At 39.2% G+C, this 17,782-nt stretch overlaps 1 protein-coding gene across 3 annotated transcripts in view; it reads right to left on the bottom strand.

The window, feature by feature from the left end:
• Nucleotides 1–17,782, bottom strand: part of LOC111874993 (lon protease homolog, mitochondrial) — a 49,442-nt gene that overhangs the window by 3,929 nt on the left and 27,731 nt on the right. For all 3 annotated transcript variants that reach the window (XM_023870965.2, XM_023870953.2, XM_023870976.2), the window contains exons 11-16: nucleotides 17,315–17,420; nucleotides 13,978–14,145; nucleotides 9,031–9,120; nucleotides 8,759–8,924; nucleotides 6,276–6,481; nucleotides 3,108–3,272 (exon numbers count right to left, since the gene is read on the bottom strand). In XM_023870965.2, coding sequence (XP_023726733.1) covers nucleotides 3,108–3,272; nucleotides 6,276–6,481; nucleotides 8,759–8,924; nucleotides 9,031–9,120; nucleotides 13,978–14,145; nucleotides 17,315–17,420 — 901 coding nt within the window. The remainder of the gene's footprint in view (nucleotides 1–3,107; nucleotides 3,273–6,275; nucleotides 6,482–8,758; nucleotides 8,925–9,030; nucleotides 9,121–13,977; nucleotides 14,146–17,314; nucleotides 17,421–17,782) is intronic.

Here is a 17,782-nt window from a genome sequence, read left to right as displayed (position 1 = left end):
TCCATAAGTAAAGACAATACTGTTTTTCAGCCAGTACATGCCAGTATGCATACCAGCAAACTTTTAAAAGTTCCACGTCTGCTGGTGCACCATATTCTGACCCTGAGGCTAAAACAAAGTATGAAGTGATAAGGAATGCATGTTTCAAGAAGTTCAGACATCCATCCATCCTTTCCTTGATCTTCTTACAGAATTTGTATTTTCAGAATGGTTCAAGTTTTTTCTTTTCCAGTCAGAGTACCAGCAAACATATTTTTTGGGGGAAGGGGAGGGGCAATGAGTAAAGCATACATATATGGATGTAAAATTTTAAACGTCATCATGATTGAAATATTCAGGTGTCTGTACTATATTCCTGTGGATACAATGTAACTGAACTTCAGCTCTGTTCTACTAACTGCAATTTTTTCTAGCATACATACATATTACAGGGTGGGGCGCAGAAACTTCCTTTTTGTGAAGATGCATTGTGAAGGGATGGGAGGTCGCAGAAAATTGGGGATAGGCTCGGCGAATGCAGCAGTCGCGGAAGTTTCTGTCTAATACCCCTCAGTAGGAAACATGAGGTGGACGAGTGAGCAGCGTGCTTTGCTGTTGAAGCCAATTTTTCGAACAACCATTCCTACGTGGCAGTGCAGTGTGCATTCTGTACTCACTTGGGAATTAAGCCCAGAGGTCCGGTTCCTGACCAGAAATCGATTGTTTTGTGGGTAGAGAACTTTAGGACAACTGGGAGTGTGGTGAAAAAATCATCAGGACGACAACGGACCGTTACAACGCCAGAAAATGTGGAGGCAGTTCGACAGTCGATTTTGAGATCTTTTTTGAAGCAGCTCTTGAAGAAATGCATCTAGGAAATGTCTGGTTCCAACAGGATAGTGCCACGGCCCACACAGCCCGAGCTTCGATGACAGTTTTGAGGGCAAAGTTCCCTGGACGGCTCATCTCGCTTTGAGGTGACATCCTGTGGGCAGCGCACTCACCTGATCTAATGCCCTATGATTTTCTTTATGGGGATACCTCAAGGCAGAGGTTTTTAAACATTGTCCCACAAACCTGCTTCAGCTGAAGAATGTTATTCGGCAGGAAGTAGCCCAAATTCCGGTGCACATGTTGGAACGTGCAGAGGGGAACTTCAGAAAACTGTTGCATCAGTGCACAGAGAATGGTGGCCACCACCTTCAAGATTTTTTGTTTAAAACTACATGATTTAAAACTTTAAAGTATGTTCTTTCATTAGCTAAACATAAATTTTGTCTATCAGCAATAATTTTTCTTTTATTCGCCTTCAAAAAAAGGAAGTTTCTGCACCCCACCCTGTCTTTCTCTTATAATGTCTTTACTAGGCACTAGTAAAGACAACACTACATGCTGTGGAGGAAACATGCAAACCAGGGGCATATGGCAGTCATAACTGAAAAGTAGGCTACAAATGTGAGGGGCAAGCTGCTGAAACAAAACACCCTGGACAGACATACATTTATGAACAATGGATGACACCCCATGTGAGGTGAAATAAAATGCACCAAAATAACGTAGGTATAATAGAAACTTTAAAGGTTTTTATCTGGTTTTACCTTGAAAAGAAGACTACAGCGTGTGATTTTAACACGGACTAAGACTGTAGCAGTTTTAACATAATTTAATTAAATATTTGTAACATATCAAGACACCTGAAGATGGCCGTTTGGGGCTCAAATGTAGTGTCAAAGTGTATAATGTTAAACTAAAATTAAAATTAAGTAGTGAATAAACAAGTGTTGCAATACTGACAGATGATAAATAATGGACGTTACAATTACAGAAGCTGGAGATGCTGTCAACAGCATCTACTCATCTCATACCAGAACTTGCTTGCAATGTAGTGCAAATTCAGTTAGAGTACAGAACTTCTATGGAATATCCTACAAACCTGCTGATACACACTGCCTATGTATGGAATGTATATGGTTGCAATGATAAATACTGTCACATGTTTAAGTTCGAATCCTGTCGGTCACGTGTGTAAGTCCAATCCCACTTCTGACACCAAATTGTCATGTGTCTTGAGTTTGAATCCTGTCAGTCAGCATGTGTAAGTCCAATCCCACTTCTGACACCAGTGTAACGTGTTTAGTTACTGAAGACGCCGTTCAGATTGTTAATTGGTTTATTTAACAACCTACAAGTCTCGGCTACAATTATTTATAACACAGTTGCTGGGTTTCACACTTTATAACCGTATTCGCAATAATCTATTCACACTGTTGCGGGGTTTCACAATTTATAACCCTATCTGCAAATCAATTCACTCTATTGTCAGCAGTCTACACGTTTTCATAGTACGGGAGCTATATAAGTGCAACTGTATCACACACTCCCAATTATTACTCAGTTATCACGAACTGTCACTGATTCTCACACACGCGTCCGTAACTTGTAACTATCTCGTAAACTCGAGAACTTGAGAACTCACTCTGGTGGCTAATACGCTTTAGACTCTTAACTGCACTTGGCGACAGCCACATTTCAACTGACTGTGGCGGCTGTCTAGTTCCCTTCTATAGTCGCAGCGCTTGCCTGTTACGTAATTGGTACCACTGTTGGCTGACGCCTTGTCGACAGTGGCGTTGCGTGCCATGTCACAGTGCGGAGGGGGGGGGGGACGGAGCGCTGACTCATCCGCCACGTCACTGCTGGTTAGGGAGGGGTTGTCCTCCATTGTGCAACATGTCACAATACATAACAGCATTTTCAACTAATCAAAACTGTTCTTGAGAAACTAGACCTAATTCCAACTTTCAACTTCAGTGTTGCATTACCCACATTAGGAAGTATATAGAAACATATGTTCTTGGTTTAGGAACTACAGTAGCTCCAAAACTGAAAGTATTACAGGAATTTAATTTAAATGGCATTACTCCAACAGATATATTCTGAATTACCAATATTAAAAGCATGCAAAATCCTATGCTGTTGGCTGAGGAACTGTATTAATTTTGAAATTCATAGCACATTTAAAATAATTTTATATTGAATTAATACAGTTTTGCTGTATATAACATTACTTCAGAGTTTAATGAATATCACATTTTTGTTGAAACATGAATCAAATACAATCAACTTACTGCAATTGTTTTCTCTTTGATTCCACCAACTGGAAGAATTTTTCCCATGAGTGAGACTTCTCCTGTCATTGCCACATCCTGTCGTATGGATTCATCTTTTGCTAGAGAGAGAAGTGCTGTCACAATAGTGCAGCCTGCACTTGGGCCATCTTTGGGGGTTGCTCCCTATAAACCAGATATCAATGTTCACACATATTCAGTACACGGACATCTCTAATATTAGTTTCCCTTGCAGATGACTCATGAAGGTAAAAGAAAGGTAAAACTGTCCCTCTGCTTAATTCATTAGGTACCATGCCATGAAGATGTGTCTGGGAGTGGAGGTTTGGTTATAAATTTATTGACCTTGGCACCGGATGGAGGTGACTGGCCAGCTTCATGCCTTGGCCATTGTACCCCTGGGGAAAGGCCCCCAGTACTCACTGTACAGGAGGCTGGGTGGGTCCCAAAGCTGGTCTGGATGCTTTGGAGATAAGAAAAATCTCTTACCCTTGCGAGTAATTTAACCCCAGCCCACAGCTCATTGCTATACCGACTTAGCTATTCCGGCTCCTTACCAGATGACTCAGTTGAATATTAGCTGAGAAAACCCTTGAACAGGGTGAATGTAATGTCAAAAGTGAATGCCATTTTATTTATTTATTTAGCAGTGCTGTCAGTAGCTCACAGTATGTAGCACAGTATGGTAGAATGATTAGTGAATTGAAGAAGATGCAGAAGGGAAATAACTGCAGTGTATTTTGACTCTCCTGGCAAGGATAGTGACAGACTAAATGATCTCAGGGCATAGATTTGAATACAGCACCACACCATATGAAGCAGAAACACCCTAGACTGTGACATTCAGTGAAATAAAATAATTAAATGTGGGATATCGTACATTAAGGAACATTAAATGAGGGACTTCCTGCAGTATGTTTGCACTTACAAGAAATGTTACCACTAATCAGTTCTTATACTCCTGTTATGTCATGTTAAACATACTGTCTTCTGAGATGTGACACCATGTAGTCTGGTGGAAGTTTACTGATATTTTAGAGGAACATACTGTCTCCATATTCAGGGAAGTTGAGGGTGTCTCTTCTAGCCCTGAAAATATAGGGCGTACACTTCTCAGAAATGTCAGTAAATTTCTGTTCTGTCCCAGAAGACATTCATAATCACTGCCATGAGGACCTCAAACCTCAAGTTATGTTATGTTGAACATTAATACTTTAAAATGATGCTGATATATGAGGGTAAGTCAGTAAGTAAGTTAACTTTAACAAATAAGAGTACTGATTTGAAAAATGCTTTTATTTCTCAACATAATCTCCCTGTACATTGTGGCACTTGTCCCATCATTTCACAAGCCCCTGAAAACCAGCAGCATAAAATTCTTTGGGCTGCTGTCGGAACAAGGCAGTGACTTCCTTTACTACAGCTTCAGAGTCAGGAAAATGTTCAGCTGAAAGATGACGCGTAAGAGGGCCGAACAAATGGAAGTCGCTTGGAGCAAGGTCAGGGCTATATGGAGGATGCTCGAGGACTTCCAACTTGAAATTTTGCAGCATCTCATTTGTCTTGTTGGCAGTATGGGGACGTGCACTGTCATGCAAAAGCAACATGCCTTTGGTGAGGGGTCTTGGTCACTTCCATGGAATGGCCTTACGAAGTTTCCCAAGGATGTTACAGTAGGAGTCAGCATTTATTCAGCCCTCTTAAATATCATCTTTTGGCTGAACATTTTCCCAATAATGAAGCTGTAGAAAGGGAAGTCACTGCCTGGTTCCAACAGCAGCCCAAAGAATTTTATGCTGCTGGTTTTCAGGGGGTTGTGAAACGATGGGACAAGTGCCTCAATGTACAGAGAGATTATGTTGAGAAATAAAAGCACTTTTCAAATCAGTACTCTTATTTCTTTAAGTTATATATCCATTTGTAACTTACTTACTGACTTACCTACGTATATGATACAAGATTAAATAAATCTCACATATATTGATATGTGTATACCCATTGCTAGGCAACGGCTTGGTAAACACATTCTTGCAACACACGTATGCAACAACTGGACATCCACTGCTAGGTAATGGACCAGTAAACATGTCTTCTTAACAATTCAGGCTGTCTTCTGTGGGGTTATAAAGGGACAAAGGTCACCCGAAGATGAGTCAAGTCTAGTCTTTGGAACTGGCAGCTGCAGAACAATGGCAAGAAAGGAATTAGACTGTGACAACATGACTTCATGGGTGATTTGAAGTGACAGACTCTTATAAACCCATTGCCAGGATATGACTAGTGAAGACTGAGAACCTTAGTGTGTGTGTGTGTGTGCGCGCAATGGTGAATTGGAAAGTTTATAGAATAGTGATAGTGCTGTATTGCCTGTAGTCCTGAACTGTGTGAATGTATAAGGTGCAATAAATCCAATCGTCCAATTCAAAACCCTGTCTTATAAGCTACACACCCCCTCAAATCATGACAATATGTTTAAAAATGTTCTAGTCCCATGATATAAGGTCATAAGTGACAACCTTCTTAAACCCATTTATCTTTCCTCTCACACAGCAATGATTAATACCATATTATGTATTAACTGACATATCGGCATATGTACTAATTAAATGCAGGGAAAACTGTACTGCATGTTCCCCTGATTAACTTTTGGGCTAGTCTTAAAGGAAAAGTTTTCACACATTTCAAGTGTCATTATGAAGAAGCTGTTCCCACTTCCACCTACATACTCATGACTGTGTGAAGGGGCATTCTCAAGATATGCAGCAACAAAAAAGAAATGCCAAAATAGATTTAATACAAAACATGGTATGAGGTTACAGCTCTCCACAGCATCCAGATTGACTCTGGGGTCCACCTAGCCTCCTAACCAGTGGGTACCAGGAGCTCTTTCCATCCAGGTTAAGTGATGGGCGTGAAGCTGACCACTCACCTCCATCCATTGCTGTCATTATTAAAGTTGGAGTTATACCTCCACTCCCAACTCCCCCATATGTCTTCATGGCATAGTCCTTAACTGATTAAGCACATGGACAACTTAACTTTAACTTATCTTACATGTATATACTGTGTATAGTTCATGTATTTGCCAGTGGACAGTGAGGATGGCCTATTTTACAGTGGAATCACTGGCAGATGGAACAGATTTAGTTACTATACTAACACCGTTACCTCTGGGACATGCAAATGCAAATGGCTAGTGTTGAGGAAGTTGTTCTTTGGATCTTCCTTTCTCAAGAAGTTGCGTGCAACTGTAAGTGCTATTCTAGCTGACTCCTTCATTACATCTCCGAGATGACCAGTCAGTTCCAGGGAGCCCTCACCGCTGTCTTCATGAGGGCGTCTGGTTGTCGTTTCAATGTACAGTGTTGAGCCACCTGAAAAACACAGTTTGCTTCTCAACGCCTCAAATACTAACTACACTCCTCATATCCACATCAACATACCAATTCACACAGGACAGACATGATAGCCTTAAACAAAAGGATATGAACTTGTTCAGGACCTACTGCATAATATACGTACATTCAGGGATTGTGTTAATGCTTCATGATTTGTTGCTATGGTAACTATAAAAAAACTTCTTGTCTTTTAGTCTGCAAGTGAACTATACTGACCAAGTGACTGCCGCCTGTCGGCGAAGTTAGTGGCAACTTTTGTGGACAGAGGGTGTTGTGTGGTCAGCACAACAGATTCCCATGGCCGTTAATGTCGGTTTTCTAGACCAGAGTCACTACTTTTCAATTCAAGTAGCTCCTCAATTGTCCTCACGAGGCTGAGTGGACCCCGTTCCAGGCCCACTACTTCTCAGAAAATCTGGTAGCGCCGAGAATCGAACCTGGGACCTCTGGATCTGTAGCCAGAAACCAAACCACATAGGCAGTCACTATGGTAAATAATAATTGTATAATTTCAGAGCTCTCACTCACCATAACAGAACTTATAATCTTGCCTATTACTTTGTACTCATGTGGAACTTGAAAGGGAAAAACACTGACTGAGGGTGTTTGAGTACAAAGTTCTGAGGAGAGTATTAAGATTTACAAGGGAGAACATAAGAGAAGACTGGAGAAAACTGCATAATGAGGAGCTACACAATTTACACTCCTTGCCAAATATTAATAGCACCATCAAATGAAGGAGGATGAGATGGGCACTGCATATAGCACACATATGGTAGTAAAGAGAAATGCATGCAAAATTTTGGTAGGAAAAGTGAAGGAAAGAAAACACTTGGAAGTCTTAAACATATATGGGAGAACATTAAAATGGATCTTAAAGAAACAGAATTGAAGGATTTGGACTGGATTCATCTGGCTGAAGATGGGGACCAGTCCTGGGTTCATGCACTCTTGGTAATGAACCTTCAGGTTCCATAAAATGCTGGAAATATTTCATACTACAAGGTTGGCAGCCAATTTTTAATATTAATATCAAAAAATGAAATCTCCAACCAACTGGACCATGCACATATGCTACTCTAACACTGTGATGCATGGCTGGTAAAGGCAGATATTGCCATTTGCTGAAAATCAGAATTGCTAAATATTTTCACTGGATACATGATGTATTATATAGTCACAGCTTTGCATGCTGTTTTATGGAATTAAGCTTTTAGGCCAGCCTGGGGGAGAGATTCAGTGAAAAGACACTGCACATATTTTCTCATGTACATTTGTAGGGATAATGGCTGCTAGAGAGCATACCATTATCTTCCTGAAGACACTACCCATTCAGTATTATTTAGGGGGATGGTCTCCAAAAATTACTAAAATTTAATCAAAATTCCTGGAGGCGTTTTTGAGAAAATCACAATTTTATGTTTGGGGGACCCCATTCCCAAAGCCAGAATGTTCATATTCACCAGACAAGGTAAGGTAAAAAAGGAAAATTTGTTCCTGTGCTTAATTACCATGCCATGAAAATGTGAGGGAGTGCAGGTGCAGGTATAGCTCCACCATGCTCGACCTCAGCACTACATGGAGTTGAGTGCTCAGCTTCATGCTTTGGCCCCTTTAACCCTGGGAAAAAGATACCCCGGTATCCATGATATAGGAGGCTGGGTGGGAGCCCCACATCTGGTCTGGATGTTGAAGGGAAGAGAAAAATTTATTTCCCCTAAAATCTGTATAAGTGCAAGAAAAAACTTCACTAACACAAATCTGAAGGCATAAACAAAATTGACTTTCATTTAACTCTTTAAAGTACAGCAGTTACTATAGGACACTAAATGCTCTAATATTAAATGGGTGGTTGCCTTGTATCAAATGAGCCATTACCCAGAAATGATAAGGGGGGGGGGACACAGACAGCAAGGTGATCTCATAAGCCTACTTTTTTTCAAAATAGGGTAAACATGCTAAAAAGTTCTGCACTCTCTCCACAGTGTACTTATGTATTTTGTACTAATATCAAAATAAACCGATTATTTTCCTATATAGCACTGGCTGATTGGTCTTTGTTACAGGCACAAAGTACATTTTTTATGGTGATAACTGATTTTTTTAAATATTTATGATGAAATTCATGCTTCAAATTTAACAAATTTTGCACAAATGGTGGCTAGTTCTTGAACAATCTGATCATAAGGTTTACCTTTTATATTATATCTGTGAGATTCTATGTGTAAAATATATTAGAATATTTAAATATACCCATTGCAGTCCAAGCAAGTCCCATCACAACTCCTGGGGGAGTCACATCATACATTCTGTCATGTGTAAACACAGGTTTCCCAACAAAATCAGGCAAGTTGTTTGGGGTGACATCAACTTCAGCAACTTCATTTTGCACAACTTTAAATGCTACTTTTCTCACCACCTGAAATCCCAAGACAATCAAGAAGACAAACTTCATTAATGGAAATTGTATCTTCTAACTGAAACATGGAATTCATACAAAATATAACTTATGGAAAGAATCTGACCTTCTCAATGTGCTTCTGTAAATTTCTCACCCCACTCTCACGACAGTATGATTTGATGAGCATGTGTAACGAATCATCCTGGATCCGAATCTGTAGAAAAAGCATGAGAATTTAATGCCGTATATATTTAACATACTAACACAGAACATGATAGAAAACAGTAATCATCAATTTATACTTTAAAGAATATCAATCATTATAACCATACTACTTTTATGCATCAAAATCACCAATAATATGGCGTAATCATTGTAAAATGAGTACATCCTACAATAACAATTTCATTATAAATAAAATGCATAACTACAAATCATTTGCAATACCAATTTCTTCATGCTGCATATATGAAAAATATGTAAAGAAGAGGCCCTTTTATGGTATTTTCTTCATAATTAATGACCGCTAACTATCTGCAACATTTTCCAATAACCTATTGCACAGACTGTATTTGCAGTTTTGTTTTCAGCACCTTTAACACACACTCTGTGCCTCCTGCTTGTTTATGAGATGGAGAGTCTACTTTCCAGAATCTATGTGTAAGTCGTGTACCTCAAAATTGTATCCAATGTTAAATGTCAATCATGTTCTGTCCTCTGCACTTCTTCAGTTCGGCGGCTTGTTCCACTGTGTATTGTGTCACCTGGCTAGCGACAGGATTCAACAACTTTCTCTGATTGTGATTTGCACTGTTTAAGTTAAAAATTGATCAACTCTAAATTATGGAATCAAGGCAGAAGTGTTTTATGTTTAAACATGAAACTTGAAAACATACATTTTTTTTAAGCCATCAAGTCAGAAATTCAATGAAGAATGAAAAAGGAGGACAATACAGATTTCAACAATCCTCACCATTTTGAAGAACAAAGACAAATTATAATTGGTTGTTTTGTATCAAGGAAGACAAGTGCCACAAATATCAAGTGCAAAGAATGAAGATTTGGAATCCCACTACATAAATGGTTTTGCCATGAAATGCTGGATGGTGTAATGGTTACCAGACCAAGGAAAAAGCAGCCATTCTGTGATGCGCATGAAATGCAAGAACGTTCTGTACTCTGAACATTACAGGTTAAGATGCAGTTTAGGTGCTACAATCATGNCTTGTGCGACCCCGTACGGGGTCTTTAGTCGTTTAAAGGATATATATACACACACACATATATATTACAGTTTAGAGTAATGTCGATTGAAAACGATCTCTTACATATGTGATAATAAAACACTGTACTCCAACTAAAGAAAGCTGAACCAGCATCCAACATAGGATATGTAAGAATCAGTCTAACTGTAACATTTCTGTGCATTATATTGTGACATGTCAACACACTGCCAGGCAACAGCTTGTTAAACACCCTGCGATACATGCATGCAACAATGGAAAAATGGGGTTATGCAACCTGCTTCTAGGCACCAGCTCGGTAAACACACTTCAGCACAGGTGCAATGACGTCACACTCCAACAGTACTAGCTATCACATGACTTGTTTTCTGTGTTGTCAAGTGTGGCACCTAAACAACGAAGACCTGTTTAAGCTTAGATTAGTGGGGTCTCATGACCTGTGACAAAAAGCATGAGTGGCAGGTGGAGACTACAGTCCATGCTCTGCTCACATCTGTAGGCAGAACCCCGATGGGGAAAGTAAGGACATGTAACATACATAATTTAGCAAATTCAATGAAATTGAGAAAGGCTTGCGGACTTAATGGTATTCCAAATGAATGCCTTAGGCATCTTCCAAGAAAACTACTGGCACATCTGACACATTTATTTAATCACTGCCTTTGGCTGTCCCAATTTGCAATACCCTGGAAGGAAGCAAAAGTTATAACATTATAGAAACCTGGTAAGGACCCAAAATTTCTATAACATTTCCATCTAATTAGCCTCTTTTCTACAATATGCAAGCTATTCGAGAAAGTTATTCTGAAAATAGTCTAAAGGCACATTGAAGAAAGAGGCCTTCTTAATGCAAGCCAATTTGGTTTCCGTGCCTGTCACAGCATGAGACTTAAGGACCATGTAACCTTAAATTTCAACAATAACATGCCCAGATATTAAAAAGCATTTCACAAAACATGGCACCTTGGCTTGCTAATTCGCAGAATTAAAATTTTCAATCAGTTTAATTAAGCTTATTAGCTCTTTCCTTTCTCAGAGAAAATTCAGTTGAAGGTGAAATGTCTACATGAAGGGATATACAAGCAGGTGTACCATATGGTTCTGTCCTGTCCCTCACATTGTACAGTCTATATATAAATGATATGCTCCAAACACCTGGTGTCCACCTAGGTCTCTTTGCTGACAACACCTGTATATGTGGGGCAATCCAAAAGTTACCGAAATTTGAATTTTGCGCGCGAATGGTTATGAGTACATCGAAATACCGCTAGGTGTCTCTTCACACATCCTTCTTGAATCAGTGTGACAAGCAGCGTAAAGTTGAGTGGTTGGGTTTATTTTTGGTGAACGTATTTCCACTGTTGTGTTTCCGTGAGTTTGCAGTTTTGCGATGGCTGACCTGAGAGAGCAGCGTGTCTGTATAAAGTTTTGTTTCAAACTTGGGAAAACCGCTGCAGAAATGCACCAAATGTTGAAGCAAGCTTTTGGTGAAAACAGTTTAGGCCAGACACAAACTTACAACTGGTATAAGCGTTTTAAAAATGGCTGAACACTGACTGATGATGACGGTCGTTCGGGACGGCCGTCAACAGGCAAAACACCAGAAAATGTTGCGAAAGTTAGGGATCTGATTCTGCAAGATTGTAGACTGACCATCCAAGACCTCTGTAACACCCTGGGACTAAGTTATGGTACATGTCAACAAATTTTGTCAGAGGAACTGAACATGAGGAGGATTGCGGAAAAGTTTGTGCCACGACTGCTGCAAAATGAACAGAAACAGCATCGCTTGGAAGTCTGCAGGGAGATTCAGCAACAGCTTCAAGAGGATCCAAACTTTCTTTCGAAGGTTGTCACTGGTGATGAAAGTTGGGTTTATGGCTACGACCCTGAAAGCAAGCAGCAATCGTCGCAATGGAAGAGCCCTTCTTCACCTCGGCCAAAAAAAGCTCAACAAGTCAAGAGCAACATTAAGTCCATGTTGACATGCTTTTTTGATATTGACGGGATTGTTCATAAGGAGTTTGTCCCTCCTGGTCACACAGTCAATAAAGAGTTCTATCGCGATGTTCTAAGGCATTTGAGGGAGGACATGAGGAGAAAACGTCCAGAGAAGTGGAGCACGAACGAATGGGTACTCCACCATGACAACGCACGACCACATACAGCTTACATTGTGCAGGAATTTTTGGCTAAAAACAAGATGACAGTTCTTCCCCACCCACCGTACTCGCCAGACTTAGCTCCATGCGACTTCTTTCTCTTCCCCAAGATGAAAGTCAAGTTGAAGGGGTGAAGATTTCATACAGTTGAGGAAATTCAAGTGGAAATGCAGACCCTAACACCCTAACAAAGAAAGACTTCCAGGATGCATTTGAAAAGTGGCAGAAATGCTGGGATCGGTGTATGCGCTCCCAAGGGGACTACTTTGAAGGTGATGGTGCAAAATAAGATCTAGGTAAGATGTAATAGTTTTTATTAATATATTTCAGGAACTTTTGGATTGCACCACATATATGCAACAGACCGCAAAGAGGGTTATGTTGTCAGAAAGCTGCAGCGAGGTCTCAGTGCTACTGAGATGTGGTGTGAGTGCTGGAACATAAAAATCAATGAAGATAAGACTCAGGCAATCTACTTTTCTCATCAACTTAGGCCCCTGAAGGCTCATCTTACATTGAACGGATGGAATATCCCCTTTGTCAATCATGTAAAATATCTCGGCGTAATCTTCGATAAGATGATTTCATGGAGACAGCACTTAAAAATGATTGAAGCCAAGGCCTTCACAACATTTATCAGAATCTACTCCCTATTGAAAAGTGGGCATTTAAGCACCAACATCAAAGTAACGCTCCATAAGGCACTGATCAGATCAGTAATAACATACACTGGGAATTAGCAGCAGACACCTACCTTTTAAAATTGCAGTGCCTGCAAAACAAGGTTTTGTGCACCACTGTAAATTTTCCAAAGGTGCATACTGGCCTGCAATTTGCACACAGCTTTTAACCTTCCATATGTATGTGACTATATAACAAAATTGTACAGGAAACAAGCAAAGTCGTACAAAATCATGAGAATGAACATGTTCACGGTACAGAACACGGTGAAGCCACATATAGAAAATATAAGAGGCTTAAACTTGGTGGTGGTCAAGCTTACAACTGTTCAAGGGACAAGGCTGCCACTGTAACATAAGATATGTAAGACAGGCATGTCCACTCTGCAAAGCCTGTACTGAGACAAGACTTGTGCATAGTGCAAAAGCCAGAATTTTTCAATAACATGCTATGCATGTGAAATGTATATTTTATGAAAGGCCAAGCATATTCATAAGACAACCCCATCTTCTTGTTAGAGAGGATGTTACATAAGGACTATTACCGCAAGGGTTCAGCTGGGGAAAGAAAGATGTCTGGTCATGGGTCTCGAGGGGCTTGATGCCAAGACAGACTGAATGGCAGTAAACTGTCAGTCATACAGTAACTCTGACTTTGACTTAGATTAGTGGAGAGTCCAGGAGGGTTCAGCAGTTGAGAGTACAAGAACAGGAATGAAGCGTAAATTATGAAGATTAATTGACCACAGATTAGGACAGAAGAGTACAGAATGATTGAAGATGAAGGAACGAGAAGACTTCATAGTAATTTGAAGTGCTATTTTTTGTGTTGAGATCCATTTCTAGGAAATGACTAATGGAAACAGAGAATCCTAGTGCATGTGCAATGGTGAACTGGAAATTTGTGGAAACTGACGATAGCACTGTATTAATTGTAATTAAGAGATACTGTAACCAAAGTGCCAATAAATCAAATCATTCAAACCTGTTCATTCTCCAGTCCTGAATCTTTCATTGCCTGGGGGACTAGATACTGTTTAGCTATGGCAAGTTTCTCTTCAGCAACATAACCTGACATATCTATCATTTCCATTCGATCTCGGAGGGGCTCTGGTATGGTGTCAATTATATTAGCTGTGCAGATAAACAGAACCTGAAAGTAAGACCACAGCCTATAAAAAAATCACATCAATCCTTTCATTACATTATAATATGAAACTCATTTAACTCTACAAATGCCAAGTAACAAAAATTTCAATCTCAAGCAAGTGCATGTGGTGCCCAGATAAATAATTTTGAACTTTACAAAAACTCTATATCTGACAGTCTGTGATATCTGCTGGCAATGAATCTTACTTGTACAGCGAAATCCCGATCTAGTCCTATATTTTAGAGAATATGTTTTTTCTGGTTCCATTCAAAGATTAATGCAAACAATGTATTATTTTCCCATATTAGAGAACGCTAATTTAGTAAATAGTACAAGACATATTTGAACTTTCAGAACCTGTACCTTGATTTAGAGTGACAAACAATACACATTCTATCGAAAATCATTACAGCACAACCATAATCTTTGGCAAATGATATCATATTGAACACACACCGAAACTAAATGCTTATGGTGTCACAGTTCCTATGATTCCTGACTGAGGGTCCTTCAATGTTTATTTCATATCAATTATTTTAGAAATTATCTGATATTACAGTTATGGAAGTATATTTATTTGTGAAGAAAAAATTTCTTTTACTATTTTTGTAACAAAATTATTTTATTATGGCTACATACAGTAAATCTTATAAGATGAACAATTTCTTGATGTAATCTTGAATAACCCCCATTTACACTAAGCCATTCCCCCAGGGAAGCATTAAATGGGAATTTCACTGTATTTGAAGTTGTTAGTGAATGTGTAACAAACAAACAAACACAAACAAACATTTCCTTAATTAAAAGTTCTGAAATTGGGGTGCATCTTACATTCAACGGTGTCTACGAACTGATGTTGAAAAATTATACAGTGTACCAAAATGATTGGAGTGGCTTCAAGTGGCCATAATGGCTTTGGAAATGCATGCACTGCATGCAGAGGTATCTTTCCCACATTGAACAAAACAGCAGGTATTCAAGTTGTGACTGCATGCGCAAACCCCCCTGTCTCTTTCAGTCTGTGACATTGCAAAGAGAAAATGCCGACTTTGGAGCAGAAAGCGTTTTGTGTGCTGCAGTTTGCGAAGTATGAATCTGTTGTTTCAGTTCAGAAGGCCTTCTGGCAAAAATTTCAGAGAGATCCCCCATTTGCCAACAGCATTAGGCATTGGTATCAGCAGTTTCAGACAATGGGATGCCTTTGTAAAGGGAAAAGTACAGGACATCCAAATGTGTAGAAGAAAGTGTGGAACACGTGAGACAGTCTTTTCTTCGCAGTACAAAGAAAGCTGTGCGCCATGCTAGTCATGAATTGTCGAGGTCGACTATGACTGTGCAGGGGGTGTTGCGAAAGAGACTGGAAATGAAGCCCTGTCGTCTTCTCCATGTATAGTTTCTTCAGTCATTTTGATACACGTTGTTATGACTATGTGCAAGGAAAATCTTCATATGTATAACACTTGTCATGGGACAATAAACACAAAGATAACAACAAAGGAAATGCTGAAAGTATTTCTACATTCATTATCTATGTATTGTTAAAAATGTCATTATGTGTGACAACATATGAAGCACATAACTGGAGGCTTGGAGGGTGAAAACATCAAACAGTTTTTGATACTAATACTCTGTGATGAAGAGACATCAGTCAGCATTCACTGTTACACCTATGCTCATTCTTGCATCTTAAAGCCTTCCTCTTTATCAGCTCTTGAGAAGGGGAAAGGATGGGCATCAATGATACTGTTGAACAGCTGGTTATCATCTCCGTTCACTGCTGGAGTTCCTTAGTGCTACAAGTGGGTGTATTCTAACTTTTACACAAAATTTCAAACTTCAACTACTGCCACTAATTACTACTTTACAACGTCTTCAGTTCAGTTCAAATATGACATTGCATTATCTCTTTAAAGCCCAGTGGTTACTATATGTACCATCTGTTTTAATGCACTAAAACTGCACTCTGTCCACAGAGTATATGTGTGTGTTTCATATGGTTCTCACAATAAACGATTGGTTCCTTAACTCTTTGACTGGCACGAAGGGTATTTAAATCTCACTCATGTCCTGGCAGGCCCTTTAAACCTTATGTCGCTAAAATGCATGTAGTTACTTTTTCCTAAACAACTTCAACAAAAATTGGTTTTTAAAAACGAAATTTTTAGGAACTAATTAAAATACAATATTTTATGCAATAAATGCTTTTCCACACCTCTTTATTTGTTTTTCTTCGTGTGATAAACATTGAAACATGAAAGTTTGCAGAGAGCCACACCACAGCCTGCACACATGATACTTGTTTCTTTTCTAACCTTGTGCTTAGCACTCACGCGACACTTTCTCAGGGCACCATTCTTCTTATTGTTACTGTTAGGAACATGGACCATTTTGTGAATNAGAAGGGACGAGATTGTCAAAGCGTTAAAACACGCCAACGCCAGGGAACGGCTGGCATCGTCCGGGCGTTAAAACACGCCCGCGCCAGTCAAAGAGTTAAACAGCATTAACTGCTTGGGCTTTGTAGCAGAGACATAATGTGTTTCCTATGAGGTAGGGACTGAAATTTTTTATGTTATTTAGAAGAGATCCAGTCTTCAGAGGATTAAAATGAAATGAAGGGTGCAACTTGCAGCTGACAGCATCTTCTTCCCTGAAAAACCTATTAATAAATCAAGGGTGCATCTTACAATCAAGAAATTATGTTACATTACATTACATTACACTGCATTGCATTCCATGGATCCAAAGTTAGTTAAAATGACTGCAGGATGTGGAACATGTCATATAAATACAAAACATATGTACAGACCGAATGGAGTTCTCACACAAGAGAAACCAAGAATACACAGTGACTACACACAAGGCTATTTAAAGATACATAAGTTATTTTCTAGACAATAGGTATTCATCAACAGAGTAGAATGAATGTGTAATTAAGTATCGTTTCAGTGCTATTTTAAACTGTGTCTTTTCATTCATAAGACCTTTGAGATCATATGGCAGGTTAATTTACCCGTGAAAGAAGAGCAGATTTGACAACCTAAAATGACAGCTCAGCATTACANCGCAGGAGCCGCGGCCACGGAATTTAAATGACCACGTCAAAGGGTTAAAAGTGTAATATTTTGGGGCTAACACAGATATATCAGCCCTGATTCTACATATTATTTACCTTTGACAGATCAACAGGAACATCAAGGTAATGATCCAAAAAATTTGCATTTTGTTCTGGATCCAGCATTTCTAGAAGTGCAGATGATGGATCGCCTTGATATCCCCTGGAAATCAAAATTCAATCTTATGAAGTACAAAGCCACAATTTTTATTACTGGTAATTAAAACAAACTATACTGTCCAATATTGTGAATGTGTACTATTACAAATCTTCACTCTTCAGAGTTTAATAAACCAGGTGCCTTTAAAATTCATTAAGCCTACTAATAAACGGATTATCTGACATATTAACTATAACTCTTTCTTACACATTTAATTTCCAACCTCATCCCTACCAGCAGTAACATGGGGAAAGATCACCTATCTCAGTAACTCTACTAAGTCTCTCTCTGTGTAGAAGCCACAGTAATACAGAGAGTCCAGATGAAAGGTATCCAAAATAAAATAATTTTATTTCAGAAATCAT

This window comes from Cryptotermes secundus, unplaced genomic scaffold (genome assembly GCF_002891405.2).
Source record: "Cryptotermes secundus unplaced genomic scaffold, Csec_1.0 scaffold321, whole genome shotgun sequence".
Classification (NCBI taxonomy): Eukaryota; Metazoa; Arthropoda; class Insecta; order Blattodea; family Kalotermitidae; genus Cryptotermes; species Cryptotermes secundus.
The sequence above is the reverse complement of the archived record's forward strand: the minus strand, read 5'-3'. Positions and strand labels throughout refer to the sequence as shown.